Source organism: Polypterus senegalus, chromosome 17 (genome assembly GCF_016835505.1).
Source record: "Polypterus senegalus isolate Bchr_013 chromosome 17, ASM1683550v1, whole genome shotgun sequence".
Taxonomy (NCBI): domain Eukaryota; kingdom Metazoa; phylum Chordata; class Cladistia; order Polypteriformes; family Polypteridae; genus Polypterus; species Polypterus senegalus.
Genome location: NC_053170.1, coordinates 34,075,333 through 34,101,826, shown reverse-complemented (window position 1 = coordinate 34,101,826; position 26,494 = coordinate 34,075,333). Strand labels below are relative to the sequence as shown.

The 26,494-nt window shown below is 38.9% G+C and overlaps 1 protein-coding gene across 1 annotated transcript in view; it reads left to right on the top strand.

Annotated features, from left to right (window-relative positions):
- LOC120517386 (interleukin-22 receptor subunit alpha-1-like) overlaps positions 1 to 26,494 on the top strand; it is a 94,177-nt gene that overhangs the window by 47,840 nt on the left and 19,843 nt on the right. Inside the window, exons 3-6 of the mRNA XM_039739675.1 lie at positions 2,088 to 2,263; positions 4,257 to 4,405; positions 6,469 to 6,607; positions 23,904 to 24,025. Coding sequence (XP_039595609.1) covers positions 2,088 to 2,263; positions 4,257 to 4,405; positions 6,469 to 6,607; positions 23,904 to 24,025 — 586 coding nt within the window. The remainder of the gene's footprint in view (positions 1 to 2,087; positions 2,264 to 4,256; positions 4,406 to 6,468; positions 6,608 to 23,903; positions 24,026 to 26,494) is intronic.

Here is a 26,494-nt window from a genome sequence, read left to right as displayed (position 1 = left end):
TATAAAAACCTAGATGTTGACACAAATCGATGAATGTACACAAGCCTGGTCTGCAATAGAATTAAAATCCTGCAGTCAGGAGGATGGAAGGAATGATGTTGGGAGGAAGAGGAATGAAGCTTGCTGGAGGAAGGAGGAGGCAGAGTAAAAGAGCAAGGGAGAGATAGAAAGAAAGAGAGAGAGGAGAAGACAAAGTTTTATAGTGGGCTGCTTTATGCTTCTTGTACTGTGTTTAGGCGGGAAACATTTGGGAAGAGTTTTCCACCGCTAAATTAAACCCTGTGTGCTGTGCTGGACTTGTGTCTTGTGTTGGGTTTGGGGAGCTGGAGTGTCCCCTATAGGCCATATTGCGTAGAAGGGTCCTTTCATCAGAATGGCTGGCCCAGCATTGACTCAGCTGTCTAATGTCCAGTATGGAGGAGGCTGCTTGTTGGCCAAGGTCTCCAGAGCTCTGACTGTGTCTGGCTTGTCTGACTCCTTTTCTACAAACTGATTCTGGTTCTGCTATTAGCAGATGGACGGCTATTGTTGTTTTTCATTTATGTTAATTATTTCCTATTTTTTTTATGTATTTGAACAAATCTGTATCCTCATATGTGATAGTTCTGTATTTAGTGAGTGCTGTAATCTATTTTTGCCACTACTGTATTGTATTTCTGAGGTGGCAATGATAGACTCTTCATCTAGCTCTGTGAAGAGGATAACTTGTGTTCTGTTTTGAGTGTTGTATTTACCTCATTTTTTGACACCCCTTGCACGCTCAGCCTACCTGGAAGGGGGTCTCTCTCCCTCTGAATTGCCTTTCCCAAGATATCAACATGGGTTATTTTTGGTAGTTTTTTCTTGTCTTCTTAGGGAGTCAAGTCTGGGGAATGTCAAAAAACAGGGCCTGTTAAAACCCATTGCAGTGTTTCTTGTGTGATTTTAGGCTATTACAATAAATAAATAAATAGTTGTTCTTATTGTTGTTACTGTATTCTAATAGCCCAATAAGATTGGTGATTTTGCTTTCTCATTTTAATGGACCACAAGAAATGCCTCCAAAACTAATACAAACAGGGAACAAGAAGAAGTTAGCTTATGTTTTTACCAAGCTGAGTACTGTCAGTATCACGGTATCAGCAACTGCTGTTACATTGTTCATCATCACTGACATGATGCCCCATACTGACAAGCACTAACGCCTCCATGGCATTGCCATTTATTGTTTGTACATAAAAGTATATGTCTCCTCCTACTTGAAGTCTCCTAATTTAAAGGATCTACTCTTCTTCCTAGCTTGCTGGCTGCTGCCAGTAAAATATTTAGCATCACATTCATCTCAGTCCATCCACCTTAAGAAGAGCTCACAGACCACCCCCTTCCAGTGTGGCTGGCAAAGATTTCTCTGCACTTTGCTGCAATATTTCTTTGCAAAATCAGTTATGGGCATCAAGTGATTTTTATTAGTACTGTATAACATGCTTTTAAATTTTATTTTCATGGGCCTCCCCCAGGCTTTCAGGAGGTCCACAAGATTTAGTCCCCTCAGAACCCTTCCATATTTACACTTTGGTTGAGATTGAGAGGTGAATTCCACTTGAACACTAAGGTGGAACAGGGGCTTTCACAGAGGCACAGGAACAATGCTTGAGTGTTGAGCTCCAGTCAGGCTCTCTCTTTTATCTTCCTTACTCACATCACATGATTGTGGCTCAATTAATGTTTCCTAGCAACTGATAGAAAGGGGAGGGACCAGTGGCAAATTATACCCACAAGCAAAGACCAGGGTCAGGGCTCAGGCTGCAGCCAGAAAGATTTATTTACTATTCAAGTTATAACTAATCATTAAAGTGGGAAGAACACTATGAAGAAAAGTGTAAATGAGAAAAAAACCCAAAAACTTGTATACAGGTATGTTTTTTTTTCTTGATATTTGATTGTGGTAGAGACAAATTTTAATTATGAATAAAATGAAGGCCAATAACCTGATTAATAAATAAATTAACAAAAACATACATGAATAAATGTTTGTTTGACTCATTCCTTGCCACTTGCTGAAGTTTGATTTTGTAAATGCAATAAAGAAATCTGAATGTCTTTTCTAGGTATGGTAACAAGAAGTGGGAAGAAAAACCTGAATGTTACCAAATTAAAGAACATTCGTGCAACTTGACCATGGAAACTCAAGACTATAATGAAGACTATTGTGCTCAAGTTATTATGGTTTCGGACACAGTCACACAGATCATGCAAACAGGAAGATTTAATTCAAAACGTGAAAGTAAGTCTGCTTCTGTTCAGAATCCAAGTGTCTTTAATCTGGTGCTTTCTTAAGGACAATGTGCAAATGTTTTGGATTTCCTGACCATCTTGTATATCTCTCTGAGTTACACAATGAACCTGCTTTGGATTTCGAAACATTTTGGGTTTTTCGTCTGAGATTCTTGGTCAAATTGAAACACAGTTTCCAGGTGTACTTTAAACCACTTTTTCATGTCTAATGTGTGCTAAACTTGTTCTTTTCAGATGTAATTATTTTTATTATTTCTTTAACATTCTGCTACTTGAACTTTGATAGCCATCAGAGAAGCTCATACCAGATTTCACCACAATATGTTCTAGAAATCACAGAAAATAAATAATTTCTAAAAACATCTAATAGATTTATATCTTGGGTTTATGATGGTGGCAACAGTACCGTACAGGATCCTCAGTGACTCAGTCATTATTTTTTTCTTTTAGATGCATCTACATCCAAGGGCAGGAATACGGGAAGATAAATGAAATTTGCCAGCACAATAAATGCACATCCAACACAGAATACAGGCCAGCATCTGAGATAGCTAGCCATCTTTAGTATAACAACATACTGTTTAATCTTAATAGAAAAGTTAATCACCCTCCTTAGTTTCCTAGTAGCAAACCCAGTGCCACCATTAAGGCAAATTAGGGATTTTCCTAGGGCGCAGATAATAAAGTGGGGAATCCTAGCTGTACGGGCTGGTTACCAAACAGTCGGTTGGTGCACTAATAAGTTTGATCAAGGGTGCAAAATAATGCCTAGCAGTGACCTCAGTCTTCATCCCTTACTTTGCTCTTAGTACTTTAGCTCCTTTTAGAGTTCCACCCACAAGTCTCTTGTTGGCCAAGAACAGAATGAATCATGCAGCCAGTAACCATCTCTAAACTTACTGACCACCAGACCATACTGCCCTCCAGTGCCCACTAAGACTACACATTACACCAATCCTATTTAATAGTGATGAAGGCTTCTTAAAAATTTAGTAGAACGCCTACTGTACACATGCAAGATATACAAAAGTTTCCATTTTCCTTAGCTTACATTGAACATGAAGGAATACACTTCATACCTAGTGACTTTGGGACTGTAATATTAACTTTTGAAGGTATTCTCTTTTTGCTGGTGGTGTGTGAATGAATATCCAAAATAGCCTCTTTTAGCCCCGTTCCCAAGCTTGTCTCTTTGGAGTCATTTCCAAAGTTGGATCCAGAACTTTCTCTCTAAGCCACAGTACCTACTTCCATGTGTGTGATCACTAAGAGTGCGCTTGAGTAAATAGAAATTAAGCCAAAGAGATGACAGGAACAAAATTAAAAACTTTGTTTATTGTACAAAGTAAGAGTAGACCCCATGAGTAACATGGAAAGCAAATACCCTATAGTCCTCCAAGGCCTATCGAGAGAGATTTGCACCTTTCTTTAACAAAGGATTGCCTTATGCTCTTTTCAGCCAGAGGTACCACTGAAATACTTGTTATTGTCATCTCCCTTACCTCTTTCACCAGCTCTGGCCTTTCTCTTCCACATCCAGTTTTTTCATCTACCTCCTATAACCTCCTGGCTGCACGTTTATTTGTATGGGGCAGGTAGTTCTTTATAACCCTAACTGTAAATTACTTCTGTGAGATCAGAACTAAGCCCACAGCTCTCACTCTGGCAACCTGTGGAGACCCTGCAACAAAGGACTTCAACTGTGTTTTTAAGGGCCAGGCGACACCCAAGTAAGCTGCCCCCACTGCCCACCCATTATAGACTCATGATTATGCACATTTGTATGGTGGGCTGGTGACCCATGTGAGGACAGTTATTGCCTTGTGTCCAATGACACTAGTACTGGTTCCACTTTCCCACAATTCTGTAACCAGAAAAAGTGCAGTTTACAACTAGGACATTTTTTGGTCATGTTATTTCTTAAAAAATGTATGTGCATAATTACTTTGATTTTAAGAGTAAGTACTTTAAATTATTTTCAGCAAACTTTGGCCCTCCTGATGTGACCGTGATACCAACTGAGAGATCTATAAAGTTTTCAGTACAGCTTCCTTGGATTCCTTACACGGAACAAACACTGGACGGCATTTACGAAGACATTACATACTATGTGAAGTTCTCCAATCACATGGTAAGGAATTTTAAAAAGGACAAAGTTCTGAATTGTTTTGCAAGAAAATATAATTTTTCATGTTCATATCTTCATAATTTAGTGTGCATCCTGGTGTTTCAATGATCTGTGATGCCAAAAGAAATATTTATAAATGAATTTGAGTACATTCATTGTTTTAAAATTAAGCAGTTTTGTAGATTTAAAGGATAAGTTCAGCATTTTTGATGTTTTTAGGTATTTTTTTCGGCCTCACGGTATATATTAATTTGCTACATGAAGCTAAAGTGTACCGTATTTTATCCATCCATCCATCCATCCATTTTCCAACCCGCTGAATCCAAACACAGGGTCATGGGGGTCTACTGGATCCAATCCCAGTCAACACAGGGACCAAGGCAGGAACCAATCCTGGGCAGGGTGCCAACCCACCGCAGGACCATATTTTATGAATTTTAAAAAAATAACCAGCCTGTCCTTATATTTTATAATGGAGCTAAGTACTAGGCCCCAATGTGAAAAAAGACCTTAGAAATGACCGGCTACGTACACTTAGACATAGCAAAGGGTCTGTGTTTCTGAGGGAAGCTTGGGACAACAAAAGTGAACTGGAAGTAACAGATTTTATCACAGATTCTTGGCACTATTTTCTCGATTCAAAGACACATTTCCTGCCCTGTCTGATCACGGTGGGCGCTGTGGGTGGAGTTATGACAGCCACCCCTAAATTCAATAGCAATAATGGCACTTGGTGTTGACTTTCCATGGGAAATCCACATTCCTGGCCTCAAAAGGGTTCTGTGGAGGAAGATTTGTGACAAATCTTCCTTTTAAAATGACTGAATCTCACAAGAATAGTTTGCCTTTTTTTCTTTTTCCTTTTTCAAAATGACATAAATACACTGTATTGAAATATGTGGATCAATACTTGATAATATTTGTGGCTTGAAAAAGCAGATATTTTTGGTAAACTGTATGCCTTTTACTTACAGTGGGATCCTGGTACCCATAAGCTCCATTGTAAAATGAAAGAGTGGGCTAATTATGTTTTTTTTTTCAATTTATAAAATATGCTTCACTTTAGAATATTTTAACTTCACATGGCATGTTAATATACAGTATGATTGTGAAGAAATAAGTTTGACTTAAAAATCATATCCTTTAAGTTTTTCAGTGAAACATATTTTAATAATTGGTAAGTTTAGAATTTACATTTTACATTGCATTTGCACTTCATACCTCTGCGCATCTTTCTTCATGCTGCCCTGACATTTAATGTCTTCTAAAGGCATCATGAACTACAACTCCAAACTTTATCCTTGAGCACTTTAAAAAGAAACATGATTACGTGGAAAGACTGACACAATACATCACATATATAGAAACATGAATTTTACATCAGGGGTTGGGACATCATTTAATTCTCTCAAAGCCTACTGCAGTTATAATTTATCATATAAGCCAAGGGAGCCATGCTGGGGCTTTATTCGATTGGAATTTGAAGACAGTGCTCAACGATGATGAATGAAAAGTGTCCGACATTTTACAGATTTTGGAGATAATCCTTTCTCTCCTGGATATTAAAAGACACATTTTCAAAAAGTGGCTTAAAGAAGTGTAAACTATGGTAACTAACATCATGATGTGCATGTAGGCTGATAGTTCGACATGAATGTTTATGTGATGGTCAGCACACGGGTATAAAACAAGCTACTGCTGCTAAATAACAAGGGAATTCATTTACTGAATTCTTAGAAAGTTGTGCTTTACATGATGAGTTTCATTTAAGAACTTTTCTTCCAAATGAGCAGCTCTTTTATGTACTTCTTATCATTAATGTTTCTGGTAGTGAAACCCATTATTCGCAACACTCTGATAACAAGGACCTGTTTTTATAGCATTAGTTTTGTTGTAACAAGATGATAAAATGATATTAAAACAGCTGGCAGCCTGCAGCTATTAATCTGGAAACTTTGAATGTATTCATGGACTTCAGTTGATTTTTAATGACTGAAATCTGCATGACTTCACATTAGGCGTTCGGGCTAATAACATTTTCTAAAAATGTTTTTGATTATCACCAGCAAAATGTAAAGATAAACAGAACATCTGAGATTGAAAATCTTTCTCCGGAAACAAAATACTGTGGAGTGGTGACCTATGACAGCAGATCCTACAGCAAGACAAGCCTGCCCAAATACTTCTGCATCACAACACTGGAGGGTAAGAATTTGATTGAATATTCTGTAGGGCAAAAGCACTAATAGGCAAAGTGAATCAAAGTGCACATGATGGAGGGCTACGTGTACACTAGGACACTCTGTGTGTTTCTTGCCATGTTGCCATTTTATATGTCATAGTTGTGCCATGCCACTTTGATAACGGTAATTGAATGAATTTGGTAGGTTGACACCAGAATCCCATTCAGAGTTGGGCCCTGCCTGCTTGTGCCTCAATATGACTCGGCTCCCAAGGACCCAGCAGTGGACTCATAAGGTTCAGAAAATGTATTGAAGGGCAACACTTAATGAATAAGCTATTCTAGACTTAATGGCCTGTACTCCTCAATTTTGTATGCGGTTTGGAGACAATGTAGTGTATATATGTAAATGGTTTTGTGTTTTACTAGTTGTTTAAGGGCTTTTGGATGATTACTATTGTCCTTATTTTATATGTTTGTATCATTACTTGACTTGTTGGGCATTCACCAAATAAAACATAAGGCAACAGTCACTCAGTGTGTTTACATGCACTTCAATAACTCCGTTATTCTCAAACCTGACTTCTGAACTGCCATGTTAAACCTTTAGTCCAGTCAGAAAAATCTGGTTATTATCCTCTGACAAATCTGGTTAAAAGAGACAGATTTCACTGTGAATAACCCAATTATTTGGCCATGTAAACCCTTAACCGGGTTGCTGTTAAGGATTTTGTAGTTTTCACATGTCTATTGCACTCTGTCAGCCTGCACATGTGTTACCTCTACACAAACTTTCAGTAGCTACAAGTAGAAGCATCTATAAAATACATACCCAGAGGCAAATGTTCAGGCGATCGCATTATTTCCTGTCCTGTCAGACATTTGTCTCAGTATTTTAGAAAAAGCTGAATTTATGTTGATATGTTGAATGTATACAGTGATCCCTCGCTATATCGCGCTTCGACTTTCGTGGCTTCACTCCATCGCGGATTTTAAATGTAAGCATATCTAAATATATATCACAGATTTTTTGCTGGTTCACGGATTTCTGCGGACAATGGGTCTTTTAATTTATGTTACATGGTTCCTCAGTTTGTTTGCCCAGTTGATTTAATACAAGGGACGCTATTGGCAGATGGCTGAGACACTACCCAATCAGAGCATGTATTGCGTATTAAATAAAACTCCTCAATGATATACAATATGCTTCCCTTGCAGTGCTTCGCACACTTCAAAGCTCTAACAGCCATATTGATTTTTGATTGTTTGCTTTTCTCTGTCTCGCTCTCTCTCTCTGACATCCTCTGCTCCTGACGGAGGGGGTGTGAGCAGAGGGGCTGTTTGCACAGAGGCTGTTTGCTTAGAAGATACGGACGCTCCTCTAAAAAATGCTGAAAGACTACCTGCACATTGATCCCTTCATTGCGGCCGCTTTATCGCGGGTGCTTCGTATACTTAAAAGCCCAACAGCCCTATTGATTTTTGATTGTTTACATTTCTCTCTCTGACATTCTCCGCTCCTGACGGCACTCCTTTGAAGAGGAAGATATGTTTGCATTCTTTTAATTGTGAGAAAGAACTGTCATCTCTATCTTGTCATGGAGCACAGTTTAAACTTTTGACTAAAGGGTGTTAATTCATGTCTAGAGGGCTCTAATAATGTTAAAAAACGTATTTAGAAGGTCGTAAACAGGTTTTCTATGCTCTAACTGTGAAAATATTAGATTTATAAATAAAGAATCCTACTTCGTGGAAATTCATTTATCTGTCTGGAACGGATTACCCACGATAAATGAGGGTTTACTGTATAACTGTGCGGAGAATATTTATAAACAGTGTGGGAGAGTTTCTAAGGGCTTAAAATATATATAAAAATAACCATACAAACATATGGTTTCTACTTCGCGAATTTTCACCTATCGCGGGGGGTTCTGGAACGCAACCCCCGCGATTGAGGAGGAATTACTGTATATCTAAACTCAGCTACACAACCTCGAGAAGAGTAGGATATCTCAGTAAACACAACACATGTTACATAGTCCAATTTTCTTTTAAAGTAACACAATACTTATCTCATTGAAGGAAAATAGCTGCATTATAAGTATTCTAGCAGCCCTGGGTGTAAGGCAAGAAGCACACATACCGGGTCCTTCTCGAAAAAAAAATGCGCTGCATGCCTTCTGGAAACAGAAACCTATAAATAAAGAGTACATTTGATTAAACATATTGATAAAACATAAGAAAGATATCACACGCATCATGCATATTTTCAGATTCATGATAGCCAGTGATGACATTTAACTCTTTTCTGTGCAGTTTAAAGGCATTGGACCATTTTGAAAAAGGTGATCTCCAAAAAATTACTTGCCCATGTAAATGAGGATTTGTAAAAAAAAAAAAAAACAGGTTTCTGTATTAAATGGGTAATTCACCATAATCTGGTTATTTGTGTGCATGTAAACACACTCATTATTAATGCAACAAAGTACCAGTACAAAGGACTGAAATATCTTTAATGTGATACTTAAATGTCTTATCTAAAATGGGTAAGATTAGATAGATAGATAGATAGATAGATAGATAGATAGATAGATAGATAGATAGATAGATAGATAGATAGACTTATAAGGAATCTCTAACCTCAGAAAAATAGCATAGAAGTACAGGAGAAATGAAGTTACATTTATCGGTAAAGAAAAATAAATACATAAGGGTTTCAAAGTTTTCAGTGTAAAATGTAACCAAACTAACTGATAATTAAAACAAAGTAATGAATCACCTCCTGCTTTGGACTACTAGTGTGAAAAACACCTTAAATATCTGTAAATTTTGTATAAATATAAATTACACATTAAGGCGCTTTTCTGAATATAGAATAAGATCAGCTATTTTGACTATGAGATTTATTCATCCATCCATCTTCCAAACATGCTTATTTTGAGCAGGGTCATGGGGAGGTTACGGTCAGTACCAGCAAGGAACAATCACTAGACAGGATGCCACACCATCACAGGGTGAACACACAACACAAATCAGGGGCCAGTGTAGCTTCGCTGATTTCACCTAACATGTGTGTCTTTGGACTGTGGGAAACCCATGCAGATATGAGGATAACAAGCAAACTCCACACAGGGAGCAACCAGGACTTGAACCTTGGCAGCAAGGCAGCACCACTACCATTGACTCTCAAATTGTGAATGTGGCTGAGTGTGAGAAGCGCTGATATAGTGGTTAGTGCTTCAGGTGAATGGGTTTAGCTCCTAATGTACTGTCTGTGTGAAATCTGAATGTTTCTCCTGGTGTCTCTGTGGGTTGTCCTCCCATGTCTCAAAGATGTGTATGTTAGGTTAATTGGTTTCTTGTATTTGGTCTACGGTGTGTGAGTGTACCTAAGATGGACTGGTAGCTTGGCATGGATCTTTCCTGTCTTGTATAACCTCTCCTGCTGAGGTATCTTCCAGCACCCTGCCCTAATTGGATTAAACAAGATCAGAAATGGATGTGTGGATTTATTCACGGTTGAATATTTGCTCATTGCAAACATCACACCCCAAAAGTGTTTAGCACACATCAAAACTCAAAACATTTTGTTCCCCTCATTATTGACTGGTCCTCTACTAGAAGACAGAGAAAATAGATAGGTCGTTATATTATTTAGCCTAAATGAATTATAAGTCTAATGTTACTACAAATTATTTCTGAATAAAAGGTCAGAGAGGGAGAGCTTTGCCCAGTGAATAAAATACATTAATTAAAAAACAATAATTCAATAACTCAGTGCACAGCCTTAACTTAATGACAAGCGATTTGCTTTATGGAAATGGTGCCACAAGGAGCAGCTTTCATTAGACAGTCCTACAGACAGCACATTAGAGAAGATGTTAAAATGCACTCAGCCCATTGCATGGAAGGAAACTTTAACCAAGCTTTAGTGTGAGTAAACCTGCCTTTCAATTTTTAGGAACGGATTCACTTCATCGGCTCAAATACTGTTTATATATTTAGGCCTCATTTCCCTGCTGATTAGCAAGGCTGATGTGAATAATATCACTTGACAGAAGAAGACTTATGCAGCCCAAACTTAGAAAAGGCTGGACTGTCAAGGGAATGCATGTCAGAGGAAATCAAGACATCTGTAAGAGAATTTTAAAGGCACCTATAAAGGGACATTAAAAGACAGCATTTAGGCAGATTCAGCTATTGATTTGAGTCATTTCAACAGGAGACAAAGATTTGTTAAGAAGCTGTAGCAATAGTCAGGGAAGTTTGAAAACAATTTAAAGATGGGAATGGTAGAAGGCTACATCAGGGTGTATCTGCAAAGTAAAAGGTAAAGATTATTCCGACCGTAAAAAAAAAATAGAAAAGAGGGTTAGAAACACAGTGTTTTGGCTGTGTAGCCATCATAAGGAGGTGAAGAGAAAGGAAAAAGCAGGTTACATATCTAGGAGGGGAAAGAGGGAACAAGTCAGGGAGATGAAAGACAAGAGAAGGTGCAAACAGCATCTATCTATTGTGACAGATAGTCGGGGGCACTATTGCTCCCTTGAACCCTCAGGTACCACGCCAAACACCAGGTAAAAGTGCAATAATTCTTTATTATAATAATTATGTGCACTAAGCACCCTCCACTCCACACTATACTCACAAAGAAACACAATAATAAATCAATAATCAATCCTCCACTCCCAGACACGTTGCCCTTCTACCACCCAGCTCAGCTCGCCATCTGGGAGCTCCCACAGTCCTTCTATAGTTCAAGACCCATAAGTGCTCCTTAACCTGCAGTCCATGAGACTTCCTAGCACTTCTGGGTCAAATCAAAACTCTTCTTTCTTTGTCAGCCCGGAAGCACTTTATTCCTTCCGTCCTCGTGACCTGCAAGTACTTCCGGGCTGTAGGAAAACCAAATGTCTCTGTGCCTCCCTGCAGCGTCCCCTGGCGGCCCCGACGTTATCCAGCAGGGCTGCGTATTACAACTTCAAAGTCCATGACGCCCTGCTGGAATTCGGGGCATCTCCACATTGCAGGGAGGGTTCATCTGGCGTCTTGGGGGTCTTGGCCGGGATAAGCTGCCAGGCATAGTCCACACTATCTATCTATCTATCTATCTATCTATCTATCTATCTATCTATCTATCTATCTATCTATCTATCTATCTATCTATCTATCTATCTATCTATCTATCTATAGGTATAGTTAGAAGTCCAGCAAAATTAAGCCTTTTATGGGCAAACTAAAAACATAACAATATGCAAGCTTTTGAGGCAACTCAAGCCCCTTCTTCAGGCAATAAGAACATTTGAGTTGCCTCAGAAGCTTGCATATTGTAATCATTTTAGTTTGCCCATAAAAGGTGTCATTTTGTTTGACTTCTCACTGCATTCATGATGGCTAACACGGTACAACACCCTAGTATTAAGAGATGTGAACTCTTCTATATTAGACATCTTTAGAGCTCAAATGTACATTTACATGAGAAAATCATTAGGACCACTGTACTAGTACTGGGTAGGGTCTCAGTTCATTGTGGCACGGATTCCATAAAATGTTGGAAACATTCCTGTGAGATTCTGGTCCATGTTGACATAATTGCATTATGCAATGTCTGTAGATTTGTCAGCTGCACATTCATGCTACGATTCTCTCTCCTGCCACATCTCGGATGTCTGCTATCAGATTCCAAAGTTGTGACCAGGAAGGCCATTGAAGAACACTGAACACATTGTTGTGTTCATGAAACCAGTATGAGACAACCTTTGCTTTGTATCATCAGGCTGGAAGTAGTCATTAGAAGATGGGTAAATTGAGGCCATGAAGGGATGCACATCATCAGCAACAATCACTAAATAGGCCATGGCATTCAAGTGATCATTGATTGGTATCGATTGGCCCTCAGTGTGTCAAGAAAACATATCTTGCACAATCTCCATCTTGGACTCTTGACACAAGGCAGGTTGGGTGCATGGATTCATGCTGTTGGTGCCAAATTATGACTCCACCATCAGTGTGCCTCAGCAGAGATTGACAATTATCAGATCAGGGTACATTTTTCCAGTCTTTAACTATCCAGTTTTGGAGATCCTGTGCCCACTGCAGCCTCAGCTTTTTGTTCATGGCTGAGAGACGTTGCCCATCTGCCTCCGTGTTTGACGTGTTGTACTGTATATTCTGAGATGTTGTTCTGCTTGCCATAGTTGTACAGAGTGGTTATCCGAGTACTGTAGCTTTTCTGCCAGCTTGAATCAGTCTAGCTATTCTACTCTGACCTCTCTCATTGACAAGGCATTTCCATTCGCTGAATGGCCGTTGACTGGATTTATTTTGTTTTTTGAACCATGATGAATAAACTTGGGAGAGCTTTGTCTGTGAAAATCTCAGGAGATGATCAGTTACAGAATTAATTAAACCAGTCTGTTTGGCACCAACAATCATGCCACAGTTGAAATTACAGCCATCACATCTTTCTCCATTCTGGTGTTTGATGTGAACATTAATCGAAGCTCCTGACCTGTATTTGAATGATTTAATGCATTGCGCTGCTGCCAGATGACTTGCTGATTAGATAATTGTTTGGATAAGCAGGTGTACAAGTGTATGTTTTTTCCTGGAAACAACCTCAAGTCATCTCTATGTTTCACTTATGTGGATGGTCTGACACTTTCTACAAGAAATACTGCAATAGATTAGCAGGATGTCTACTGTTTAATATTATGGTATCTAAAGAGACCAGAAAAAATGTATTGCTATTGGCACATTTATATAAGAAAAATAAGAAGAGCCCACTTCTCCATCCCTCAAGCTCATACTGTCCAACATTTCACCATACATCCCCTGAAGCAACAATTTGTGCTGACAGATGGTACCATCACGGGAGCTGCAGACTTTCTGAATTGCATTGTTCTGCAACATATTGCCTTTGTCATTAATCTCATCAGGTCTGCACAATCCCAGGCTTTAATACTTCATCAACAACAATATGGAGAACAAACCCAACAAGCCAGAGGAAGAAGCTTCTCCTGTTCTACCTGTTACAACCCTATGAGTTCTGACTCTTCTCTTTCACCGTATGAAGGATCACTGTTCAAATCTGACAGGACAACAGAAGAAGCTACGCTCATTCTTATGCTTAATCACCTAATGAAGGCTATACAGCTGACTCTAACCTTCTTTTTTAGTGTGGTAATAAGCTTTACCATTTTTTCCTTCAGAGTTTAAAAATCCTCTTCTAACATTATATAATGTACTTCATAATGGTGTAAAGTGAAGCTGAATTGAGCTGGTACACCTCAAGGCAAATGTTTTTTTTTTTTTAAGGAAAGGCACTTAACCCTGAGAGACACTCAACAGGCTCTGAACTTTGGACTTGGCTAAACATTTGTAAAGAATCATAAAAAGAGCTCCTGTGGGCTGTTGTTTGACTTGGCTGAGTTGAGTAAAGAAGCAAACCAGAGGACACAAAAGCCAGCGCAGGATAAAGATTAGGAAAGGGCACTGGGATGCAGGCAGCCTGGCACCAGCCCTTGTTTCTTTTTCCCCTTTTTTACAGTTCCTTCACTTAAAGAAATAAAATCAAATAAGGCAATTCAAGGGGTCACAAGTGCATTGTGACAATTTTAAAATAAACCTAAGGAGAGCAGAGTAGGAGATCTCGTAGAGTGATAAGTTCTGAGTAAATACACAAAGCGTACTTGCATCCTGTAAAGTTCATGTTGGCCATTCAGACTCTGGCAATGCTTAGGTGACAATTCACTTGCCAGTGAGTATAGAGAAAGGTTCTTAAAAGAAGCTGAACTTTATTCCCAAGGTGCTGCTTACCCATTTATGAGATCTTAATTATGGACCTCGTGAACATCAGTTTCTTACTTCTTTCTCAAGATGCCAGAGTAATTGTGATGCTGTCATCCAGTTGTCAGAAATGATTCATAAAAATTGAATTTGTAACAAAACTTTACAAAATAAACTTGTGAAACACAAACAAAATTTGTATTTTTAGAACATATTGTGAATGATAGGGTGCGCTCTCGCTCCCTTGAACCCCTGTCCACGACTCCAGACACCAGGTAAAAGTCCTCAAGTTGATTTTATTTTGTCGCCACAGTGCACAAAGCACACTCTCCACCACAATACTCATAAATCACCAATACAATCAAATACAATCAATAAACACAATCCTCCAGCTCCCAGACGCGTTGCCACCCTTCCACCCAGCTCAGCTCGCCGTCTGGGAGCTCCCACAGCCCTTTTATAATCCCTGACCCGGAAGTGTTCTCAATCCCCAGTCCATGTGATCCTCAATCACTTCCGGGTCAGGTAAAAGCTCTTTTCTTCAACCCAGAAGTCCGTCGCTCTTCCTGTGACGAACCTCCGGGTCACAGGGCACGAAGAAGCCCTCGGTCCTCCCTGCAGCTCCCTCCTGTGGCCCCCACGGCATCCAGCAGGGCTTTGCATAAAAACTCCAATGTCCATGATGCCCTGCTGGTCTTCTGGGGACCTCCACGCTGCAAGGAGGGCTCCACCTGGCGGCTTGGGGTTATTGGCCGGGATAAATGGCCGGCCATCCATCACAATATATATTTCATCTCATCTAGAAACTTTTTCTCCATGTGCAAAAGAATGGGAAAAAATGCTCTGGTGTAGAGCAGAGAAAGTGGTGGGCAACAAGAGAGCACTTACCTGCAAGCACTTCAGAGGCGCATCTCCACTGCTAAAGTCTATTGGTTTGGGCACATGGATCCTAGCAAGTCCCTGGAAAGATCCTGGCTTGGATTGACAAAATAGTAGGTGGGAGGTGGAACTGGTGGCATACACATGGTAGATGAACGCATGTAGAGCCATATGGAAGGAGACCCTTTAGGATCAATAATCCTGGCAAAGATTTTTACACACCCTAAATCCTCATTTTAGTGCATTTCTTATTTTACAATTACAAAATTGCATGGAAACAAGTTTTAGTGGCAATTATGGAAGACAAAAACTTGGTTGTGTCACATATTAGTCATGTCTGGCAGAAGAAAATCAATATTTCTATTATATAGAAAGATTTGATATATTAAACCATTCCACATCAGCTAAGTTTAGAACTGAATTTGAGGGTTTCATTATGGCTGATGGGAAGCCATCGTCAAAAACAGAAGCCAGAGCTAAAAAAGTAGAGTACAAGAAATGTAACCAAGAGACAAGCTAAAAGTCAATACAGGTTTAGTATCCTTAATCTGAAACTTTGGAATCTAAAACTTTTTGAGCACCGACATGACACCACAAGTAGAAAATTCCCCACCTGACCTCATTTGCCTTAGGACTCAGACCAATGTTCCCTAAAATTTTTTTCCTGAGGAGTGGAATTAAACAACACATCAGCTGGTACTTACTGTTTATGACCGAATTCTCCAATCTCCCCTTTGAATATTGAGCAATGCGAAGCACCACTACACAAACGACAGGTGGTCCTTCATGAAGTATCAAACAGCATGTAGCACCACCTCATGGACGACGACCATGGGGTGTCCAATGGAGATTCGGGAGCATAACAAAGGGCAAAAACAGCTGCATGACACTTGTAAACTGGCGTGCAAGAGGGGGAGTTAGTGGCAAGATAACAGCTGCATAGTAGTTCAAAAGTGCTGCATGGCACATGAGTTTGTTATCAGCCATAGTCACCGCCTGACCATCATGCATCACTCACTGTGTTTTTTGCTCATTCTCTGTGTACATTAACCTCTTAATCAAAACAAAGCATCATAGATGGAGACTGAAATCCTATGACTGTTTATTGTTGCTGTTGTTTAAAAGCTTATTACAAGTATTTTGCTGCTGCTGCTTTAAGTGCAGAAATTTAAATAAAAAAAAATTGTATAAAATTACCATCAGGCTATTTGTATATGAAACTTAAATTTTGTGTTTAAATTTCAGTCCCATCTCCAAGATATCTCATTACGTATTTGCAAATATTCCAAAATCGGAAAATATTTGAAATCCAAAATACTTCTGTTCCCAGGCATTTTGGATACCAACAATAAATAAGTGGAAAGATCCCTATGATGGAGTTTTAGGCAAAAAAAAAAAACAGATGGAGAAGTCAAAGTATAGGAGATCAACACATAAGGGCTTAGGGTCAACCTTACAAACCTGTGATATTTAGAGGAGTAAAGGAGACATGTGTAGTGAGACTAGGAGAATGGAAAGGAGAAAGAAGAGTCTGTTGAAGCACAAAATCTCCTTATATCCTAATTATAATTGTCAGGCAAGCGAGAAAAGGATCCAAGACCAAGGAAGGTGCACTGCATGGTTGAAAAAGACATGGTAAGAACATTACTAATTTGTTAAAATATACTACAGGTTCTACACACAACCATAGATTTTGTATGAAAACAGACAACTGGAGGTGTACTATAAACAGATAGATGATGAAAAACTCTCTATTATATACACCTGACCAGAACTGAAATATTAGTTTTATTATTCAAAGTATCAGAAGTGAGTGGCAGAGAGTCATAGGGTTTTGTCCTTTTGCCCTGAGTTTTAGTTATTATCTGTGAGGAGTTTACCCATTCTCCACATTTTACCATGGCCTTTATTCTGGGTTCTCCAATTAAATTCCTCAGCTCAAAGATAAGATGTATTTTTTTGTACTGTGGAACTGACTCCATGTTAATATTTGATGGTATTCCAATTCCCACCCAAATGTTAAAGATGTGGAAAATAATTTGGTTGATGACACTAAGTTGGCTTATTGTGATTAAGTGTGCCTGACAATGTCCAGGTTTGTTTCAGCTTGGCTAGGTTTGGAAAACTGATGGAATGGATGAATAACAAGGTCAAGAACAATAATGTCCTCTATAATACAAGAAGTCCAATTGTAAGATAAAGGTGGTAACCGAAGATGAAAGCAGAAGCCAAGCTGTACATGTCTGAAATAACCTGTGACATAAATAAACGCAACAGTGAGTGGCATAGCTGTAGGCTCACATCCCAGAGCTGGCTGGTATCTTTGAATAAAAAAGAAAATAAAAGAGGTAATCAAAGGGAAGAGTTAGGGTCAAAATAAGGCACAGACCATGAAATGTAAAACCACTGGACAGGAGTGTTAGATGATTAGCAAAAAAAAAAAGTAAAGGCATAAACATGGAAATCATCTGAGAAATGCATAAAAGAACAAGAGCTTCACAAACTGAGACTCTGAAGATAACCCTGAAGATACAAAGATGCAAAGGGACTTTAGTCAGGAAGTTTACTCAGATCTGTACACCTCCATGCATCGTATGACTGCCTTGTAGTTAATGTGGCCAAATCACTTAGATTGAGAGGCGGGATCATGTACTAGTGGGCGGGGTTGGTTTACCATAGAAGGACTCTGGGATCTTACTGACATGTAACCATCATATTTTTGCATTAGAATGTATATATTGTAACAAAGGCGCTATATAGGCACCTGACCCGACACAGATAGACAAGGAGGCATGTATAAAAACACAGACTTTTATTGTTTCTTCAGCTGTGGGACACGTCTTCCCCGTGCCACACAGCCCAAACACAGTCCCAAAGCACAATAAACACAACCAACAATCCTTCTTCTCTTCCACCACTCCTCCTCAAGCTTAGTCCTCCTCCTCCTGACCCTGGCTCCTCGAGTAGTGGTGGCCCTTTTATAGCCCACCCGGAAGCGTTCTAGGTGATTAACCACCTGGTCCTAATTGCACTTCCGGGTGGGGCTGAAGACTCGTCCAGCCGGGCTGTGGGAAGCAGACAGCACCCCCCCTAGCGGCCACCCCGGGCCCCAACCAAGCTGTGGAGGACTCCATCTCCCATGGGGAATCACCGTCAGCCAGGGAGACTGCCACCAAGCGTCCCGGGGGAGGTATTGAACTGCCCATGGCGGCTCCCCCGGAGCATAAGCAGCAGGGGCGTCCCTGCTGGGCATGGGACCCGGCTGTCCTTCACAATATGTACATGCATACATGTACTGCCAGTAAAAAGCCTGGAAACACCAATATTTATGATAGAAAATTATACATTTTTTACGAAGATACCATTAAACTGATTTAAAAATACAGCTAAACGATAACATTTGTGTTAATGGCTATTACTGTTGAAATTATTATTTTTTTATTTCATTTAATTTTGGCCATTTTTTGAACTCAAAGGTGAACCTTACAAATGTAACTCCAAGTAAACTGAATAACAGGTGTCAGCGGTGCTAATGCAACTACGAACATTTCTCTAATAACCAATTAGCATTTATACAGGACTCATTAAGAATAAGCTAAGGGAGTTGACCATTAGGACATGGAAGGAATGGCTGCTAAAAATCAGGCTTTGCAGTCAGTAATATGTGAATAATAAATTAAAAATAAGTAATTTCAAACGGTAATAGTCATTACCAACATTCTTTGCTATATGTTTAAATCAATTTATCGGTATCTGAAGATAAAGTATGCAATTTTTATCAAACACATTAACATTTCTAGGTGATTCAAAACTTTTAATGGGTAGTGTACATATACATATTCTTAAACAGGCTTACTTCAAATCAAGGTCGTGATGGCTGGAAGCTCTCGTGGCTGCTATGGGTCAACCTGGCCAGGGAGCATGTCCATTGCACAGCACACACATATACACACACCCACACTGGACACAGTTTAAAGTCACAAATTAAACTACCACATGTGCCTTTGTGGATGTGGGAGGACAACTATATTATCTTTAGGAACATCTGCACAGACACAGGGAGGAAACATTATATCGACGATGATCAAGTAGAGGATTTGAGCTCAGGCCACAGGATCCATTAGGCAGCATTACTAACCACTTTATTAGTGAAAGCTCTCCATATGTTCCTGAATGACAAGAGAAAAGCTATGGCAAATCAAAAATCATCACAGGGTCATCTCTCTTGCAAGCACTTCAAGGGGGACCAGTCCCTATCCCTAGATATTCATCACAAATCTTTCCTTCAAGACATGTACGTCTGGCTTCTAGAGCTACCATTTGCTGCTCACTTCCAAATCTGCCTGAGTATAATACTAACATCTGTGATTATTTGCACATTCTCAAAAAATAAGGAATCTCTTCCTTATTTAAGAATGAGTAACATTTTGAAATACCATTGATCTTATTGCATGGCCTTATGTATGACAAGGAATAATTAACAGCTTGAAGTATGGGGAAGTCGAGTTATTAAGCAACTGTAGATATCTTTACCTTCTGTTGCTGCCATTGTTGGACCAAAACAGCCCACCCCACCATTTATAAAGTCTGTGTCTAATAAGGAAACAGATGACACACAGGCAACAGGCACCACAAGCAGAGAGGATATGAAAAACAGCAGGTCCGAGGAACTATGATTAGGACCCATAAAACCTATGGGTCTATGGCATGGAATGCTGTAGGACTGACGTCACTTGCGGCTGCCCTAGGTGACAAGCACATTAATATAAGCAAGGACTTGAACAGTTTTTTTTCATTATTATTATTCTTCCTAAACACAGTCCAAATGTTTGTTTTTTTTAAATGTGGATTTGCAAGCTATTATTAACAGTAAAAAAGGCCTGAAGTGGTTTATCTTGACTTGAGTCCTAACTATCATAAAAGCTGGCATTTCAATGGGGTCATGTGCTGCAACTTTGCATAAAGAGAGACTCTGCTGTTTTCTGTATGATACAACTGCTAGACAAATACTCATCCCTTGACCTCTTTAATTCTGGAAGGCTTTGCGCCTGTGATGTTATTAATTTGGAGTGGCCAACTGTAAGGTGACTTTCCCTTCTGTTCCACAGCTGCCTCAGTACATATTAATGATCCATTTTTAGGGCCAGCTCCATAGTGGAAAGGGGGTCACAGGAGATGCACAACTTGTCATGAAGCCAGACTGAATTAGCCAAAATGTCATCCTGCTGTGGTCACCGGTTTGTTTCTTGGTGGGTGATAGCAGAAGCCCATGTTAAATCTATGTCACTCATGTCAGGCTGCTTTGAGCTGTTCATGATGTGTTTTATTTATGATGTTTTATGGAGTTAGCAAACTGATAAGTGGCATTTGAATATGGATTTTTACTACCAAGCCTTATTCTTTTATAATCTGCAATACAATGAAGCAAAAACAGCATCAGTTATTCAGTTGCTTCTTCTTTATTTTGTTTAAAACACAGTGATTAATATGAAGCAGTAAGCCAAACAGAAATAAGTCCAGGTGTTATTGAAGTATGTGATTTGCATCATCCAAATTACATTTTTTCACATTATATCCTCAATCATCCATGCATTTATCCATGAACTAAACCCAGCTAATCTGATTTCAGGAACGCACACCTTCATTTATTCATTCCTGTGTTCTCTGAATGCACTTCAGCTCACTTCCAGGGCACTTTCCAGCTTGTCCTTGATTTCTTCTCCATGAGTCTTGCTTGCTACACTTCTTGAGAGAGGAGCCAAATGACATGTGTAGACCATCTTAGTGAACACCTCTCAATCCTGACTTCCTCCTGTTTTTCCAGGCTTCTCACTTCATCTTAGAATGTGAGTCTAGCAACTCTGCTCAGGAACTTCACGATTTCATTTCTTCAGCCACTACCCATGACTTTGAAATTAAGTGAAGAAGGGAGTGTAGGCCTGCTGGAAAACTGAAAGCCTCATCCAAATACTTTCCTCCTGCTTTACCATCACCGTACTGATACTGACGTGCAACATTTTCTCTTCATCTGCTTATTCCAGTGCCAGAATTGTGGAGGTTAGAAGCCTATTACATGAAAAGTTGAAACCAAAGCAGTAAGGGATCCCAGTCCATCACAAGGCCCACACTCACTCATACCTGGCCTAATTCTAGCTATGCTATACACCTTTGGCATGTAGGAAGACATTGGAGAAAACTCATACTGGAGAACATCCAAACTTCCAACAGGCTGCAACCAGGACAGCGTTCAAACCTAGTCTCCTAAAACTGTGAACCAGCAGTGTAGACCACCTTAAGTTTAGGTAAATGGATAGTAAAGGATTCAAATTTTTTTGTCATTGTAGATAATGAAATTCTTTAATAAAGTGGTTCACTAAATATTATGGTGGTTTATGGACAACTAGCGATGAGTGATTTGTGCAAAACTGAATTCACAGCAAAACCCAGTGGTTTAAATTTCACTTTGAGCAAATTTAGTTTTATTCACACAGGAAGAAAGGTGTCTAGTTCGAGTTTGGATTCATCTTCAGACAATAATTTCACATGCATGTGGCTATTATTTAGTACCAGTAACGGTGGACTGCATGATAACGTGCAGTGGATACACTTGACTTATAGTTTTCATCCTCTTTCTCTGTACGTTTAGCATTTGTTTGCTCAGAGGTTGATGCGCTTGCTGCTTCCTGAGCAGCTCTTCTTTTCTCCACCCTAGTGGTCCACTTCTTCTCTTCTTTTGTTGGCATCTTTTCGTGTTAAAACTGATTCAGGGCCATTCTTCGAAGTTTGGGGGCCCTACGCGGTTCAGAAATGTGCAGGCCCCGGAGGTGCAGGCCTTACATGATTAGTAGGCCTACATGTACACTTGTGTGAATGCAGAGTGATAAAATATTGATTTTGTTCTGGATCTGGTAAAGGCCGGTAATATAGGGATATTTCATGATTTTATGGGGATCTCTCTGAATGAATCCGAAACGAATCTCTAAAATTAACGTTTGCTATAGTATATATATATATATATATATATATATATATATATATATATATATATATATATATATATATATATATATATATATATATATATATATATATATATATATATATATATATATATATATATATATATATATATATGGCAAAGTTACTGACGGCGTGCCAATATTATTAGGGATTTAGGTGAAGATTGTAATTTGGATAATAAATTACCATTGTTAATAAGACTAAGAGATGCACTGAACTGAATTTCCTGGGACTGGCACAGATGGATGCAGTGCCAGGGGCATGATGGGGGCCCCAGGCCCACAGCCCGACAAAAAAAAAATTATAAGTCGGGGCCCTATGCGAATGCGTAGCTCGCGTTTGCCTAAGAACGTCCCTGACTGATTGAGTCAGTTTTGGTGTTGCAATTACTTAGTACGTTTTTGTTCATTTTTCACTTAAGTGTTCAATCTGCCTCAAGAATGATTTAAGATATGAAGAGGTAGAGGAAGTGACGGCGAAGGTGGTAGGGATGAGAACGGCTCCTGTACACATGCACCGCATGGTTGCCCTGCTGCCGAGAGTAGATTCTACAATATAATAAAATAAAAATAAAAAGAGTAATAAAAATCATCACCCCGAAAGCGGACAGTAGAGGTCATGTAGTATATGTGTACCAAATTTCAGGTCACTAGGTGAAACGGTTTGTGAGCTACAGGTGATTTAAAATCCTGGACAGACGAGCGGACAGTCACAGTAGCGTATTATATAAGAAGATTTAAATAAAAAATAAAAATAATTACTGAAAGTGTACAGATCCTGAGCTAGGATAAGGCTGTTGATCAGTTAAATGTGGATTGACCGTGAAGACTTTCTGTGTACCAGAGAAAATGATGATGCAGGTAAATACAGGAGTGTGAATGGGGCCTTCATTTCAGTAGCAGCCTTGTTTCCCACCAAAAAACATTAACCCTCAAAAATCATTATTAGTTAGTTTCTTGTTTAACATTTGAAAAAATTACATAAGAAACAAATATTAGTGTCACCTTCCTGAATCGACACTTGCCTGTTTCATCAGTATGGACTACCAATGCAGAAGGGCCATCCTGCAGGCTGGGGTAAGAAGCTGCAATTTGTTTTCCATAAATTAAAATGTAGCTGACAGTGAAGATGGCCAACAAATGAATGTAATGATGAAAGTTTTTTAAACATTAGGCAGGCTGTGGTGATGAAGTCTGCACTAGGCTCCTAGACAAACCTTACAATATTCTCATCAACTTACATTCCCATGGTCACAAGCTTTAGTTAAACCTGCTGAAAAAACAAGACCCATGTGCACAAATTAGATTCCTGCTCTGGGCTTTCTACCTATGATTGAGTAAGAATTCATTGATATGGAAGAACTTCAGAGTAGAACTGCTTTTTCTGTGGATTGTAAGGTGTTAATGAAGTTGGTTTGTAGCACATAACACCCACCGGATGTTTTTCCATGGGTGTACCTACTGGTGGGATGGCCCAGAAACATGTGGGAAATCTCCAGGAGAAGTTGGAGACTACTACATTTGATGAAAAGTGTAATCTGTTTTTCTCTGTAAGTGTCTACTCAGGCCATCACCTTAACCAAACAAATTGAAGAACAATTCAATTTTTAATAATATATATATTTTTTTATAGATACCTCATGGATTTCCATAACAGTAATTGCTGTTTCATGCTCCCTGGTGTTCCTGATCAATATTTCTATCTTGATGCTGAGCAGATACTTGAAGGTCAAAATAAAGATGCCAAATTCTTTGGTAAGAATTTCTTACATTTTAAATGCTTATGTTACTGATTTACAGAAGATGTTGCTAATGCCACCCACTTCCTGCCCCAGAACATAAGAGATCTGACAGACAAGAGGAGACCATTCAGTCCATCAAGCTCATTTGTTTTTTTAGTAGCTACGTTATCCCAATAGCTCATCCAGATTCTTCTTAAAGGTGGTAATGGATTCTCCTTCAACTCCATGTCTCGGTAGTTTGTTTCAGGTTTCCTCAAGTCTTTTCATAAAGAAGTGCTTCCTGACTTCAGTCCTGAATGCACTTCTCCTTCATGTCCACTGGTGTCCTCGAGTACGAGATTCTTTGGTATAAAGAGTCTGAGAATTTTGAAGACCTGGACTAGGTCCTCACAAAGTCTGTTCTGCTCAAGACTAAAGAATTTCAACTGCCTGGGCCTGTCAAAGTACGAAGCACATTTGCTCTCCTCTGCCCAGCTTCAGATGCTGCTATGTCTTTTTTAATGCTACCTTCCTACAAATCTATTGCAATGTCATCACCTTCCTTCCCAATTTTAAGTCATACTTCATAAGTAGTTGCTTTGAAATTGACAAAAAACAAACATTTGCAGACACTTCTTTGGTGTGTGTGTAGGGTTCTTTCTCAATGATCTTATTTTTGTGTTTTGTCATAAACATAGACTTATATGTAGGGTCATGTTTTTGGCCATTATTTACTTTGCTTTTGTCATTGTCATGCCTTGATATCATTTTCTCCACGGGGGATGCCATGTTGTTTTACCACAAATCACAACGTGATCACTATAAAAGATGTCTCAGTGTCAGAGCTGTGGGTCTTTTTCATTATTATACACCTCTTTTTTAAAGGTAGGCGCTTCCACACAGACTATAATTTAGGAATTTTTGCTTTACTCTTTTGATCTCATTTTCTTATTTAGCATTTTGGATTTGCTGATTGTTTCCCTTAATAAATTTCTAGTATTTAGACTGTAGTCTATTTTGTGAATAAGACTTCTCCTGTTTCCTAAACATATTCTCTTGTTTTTTACTTAGAACTTTCTTCTTCAATGCCCTCAACATGTTTTTTACATAATAATGTTATAAAACGATTGATTACCACTACTAGGAACACTGCATGCTTTGTGGCTGACTAACATTTGCCACTTGGCTCATTGCTATCATCTGCCCTTTTGAATTTCTCCCCTTCCTTATTCAGTTACTCCATTAACCCCATTGCTGTTAGTTTCCAATCTGGGTCGTCTGTACAATTTCTCAGTTCTTCTACTAAATTTCCATTTCCATAGATGAACCTTGGGGTCTGGATGGGTTTTATTAACACTATATTTATCCCACATTTGTAGTGTTTCAATTGAAGTAAATTCAGTGGTAAATATGTCTTGAGTGAATGAACTAAAATACTTAGCATATACAATAGAAAAAAAAATGACTTTCATAAAGATGTGTAACACCTGATACAAGACAATCTTTATCTGTTTGAATTGAAAATGTAACAATAGAGAGACTGAGCAGCTGCCAAGAATGACATAAAAAAGCACAAGCAGGCATACAGAATAAAAGAGAAAGCTCTTATTATCATAAGTGAAAAGTATTAAGCAACTGGCATTGATTTGTATGGGCCTGAAGTCACCTTATATTCTTCCTTCTGGTGGCTCCCTTTTATAAATAGAAAATACTTAATGGGACCTCGAAGCCCACTCGCTGTTTTACTTTCTTGCCAGCTTTACAGTAAAAGATCACGGTAATCTCTGTTTTTTTTCTGTTGTCCATTTTTGGAACTACAGTATTTATTTATTTATTTATCTATCTATCTATGTATTTAATTTGCATATTTTTTTGTCTAACATTAGCCAAGTTAGTCTGTAATACAGTACACATTAACTGTAAGTGGTTGCTTTTCCTTTCTTTTTATGTTTTACTGTTCTTCATTGTCCTCCTAGAACTGCAATGCTTTGACCTGCCTGGTTTCTGATGGAACTATTGGTCAATACAATACTCATCTTCTGTATTTCATCTTTTTGCTGTGGCCTACCACATTCCCCATTTACAATGCCTATCTTCTGATTTGTCAATGTATTTTGAGACTTCGTCAGTGTTTTTTGCCATGGCAGGGTCCTAGAGAGACTCACTTCTTTCCTTTATATTCCCATATGTAGATCTTACCAAAATTTCCCTAGATCCCTGTGATAGCCCTACTACAGTATGTTACATTTAAAACCTCAGGCAACAAGACAGAGTACCAGAACAAGCTAGGGAAAAATTATATACATTTGTTTATGTATTATAGATAATATGCCCAAAATATAAACAGAGTTCAAGTACATGATGCCAAATAATACTATTATGACCTGGGTAATAATGAGTTCATCTTGCTTAGACTACCAGGTGGCTTTCTGTCTTGGTAAGATGATTGGCCTCTGAATCAATGTGGTTAAGCATTGCCCTTAGATGAAGTGGCTTAAAGAGA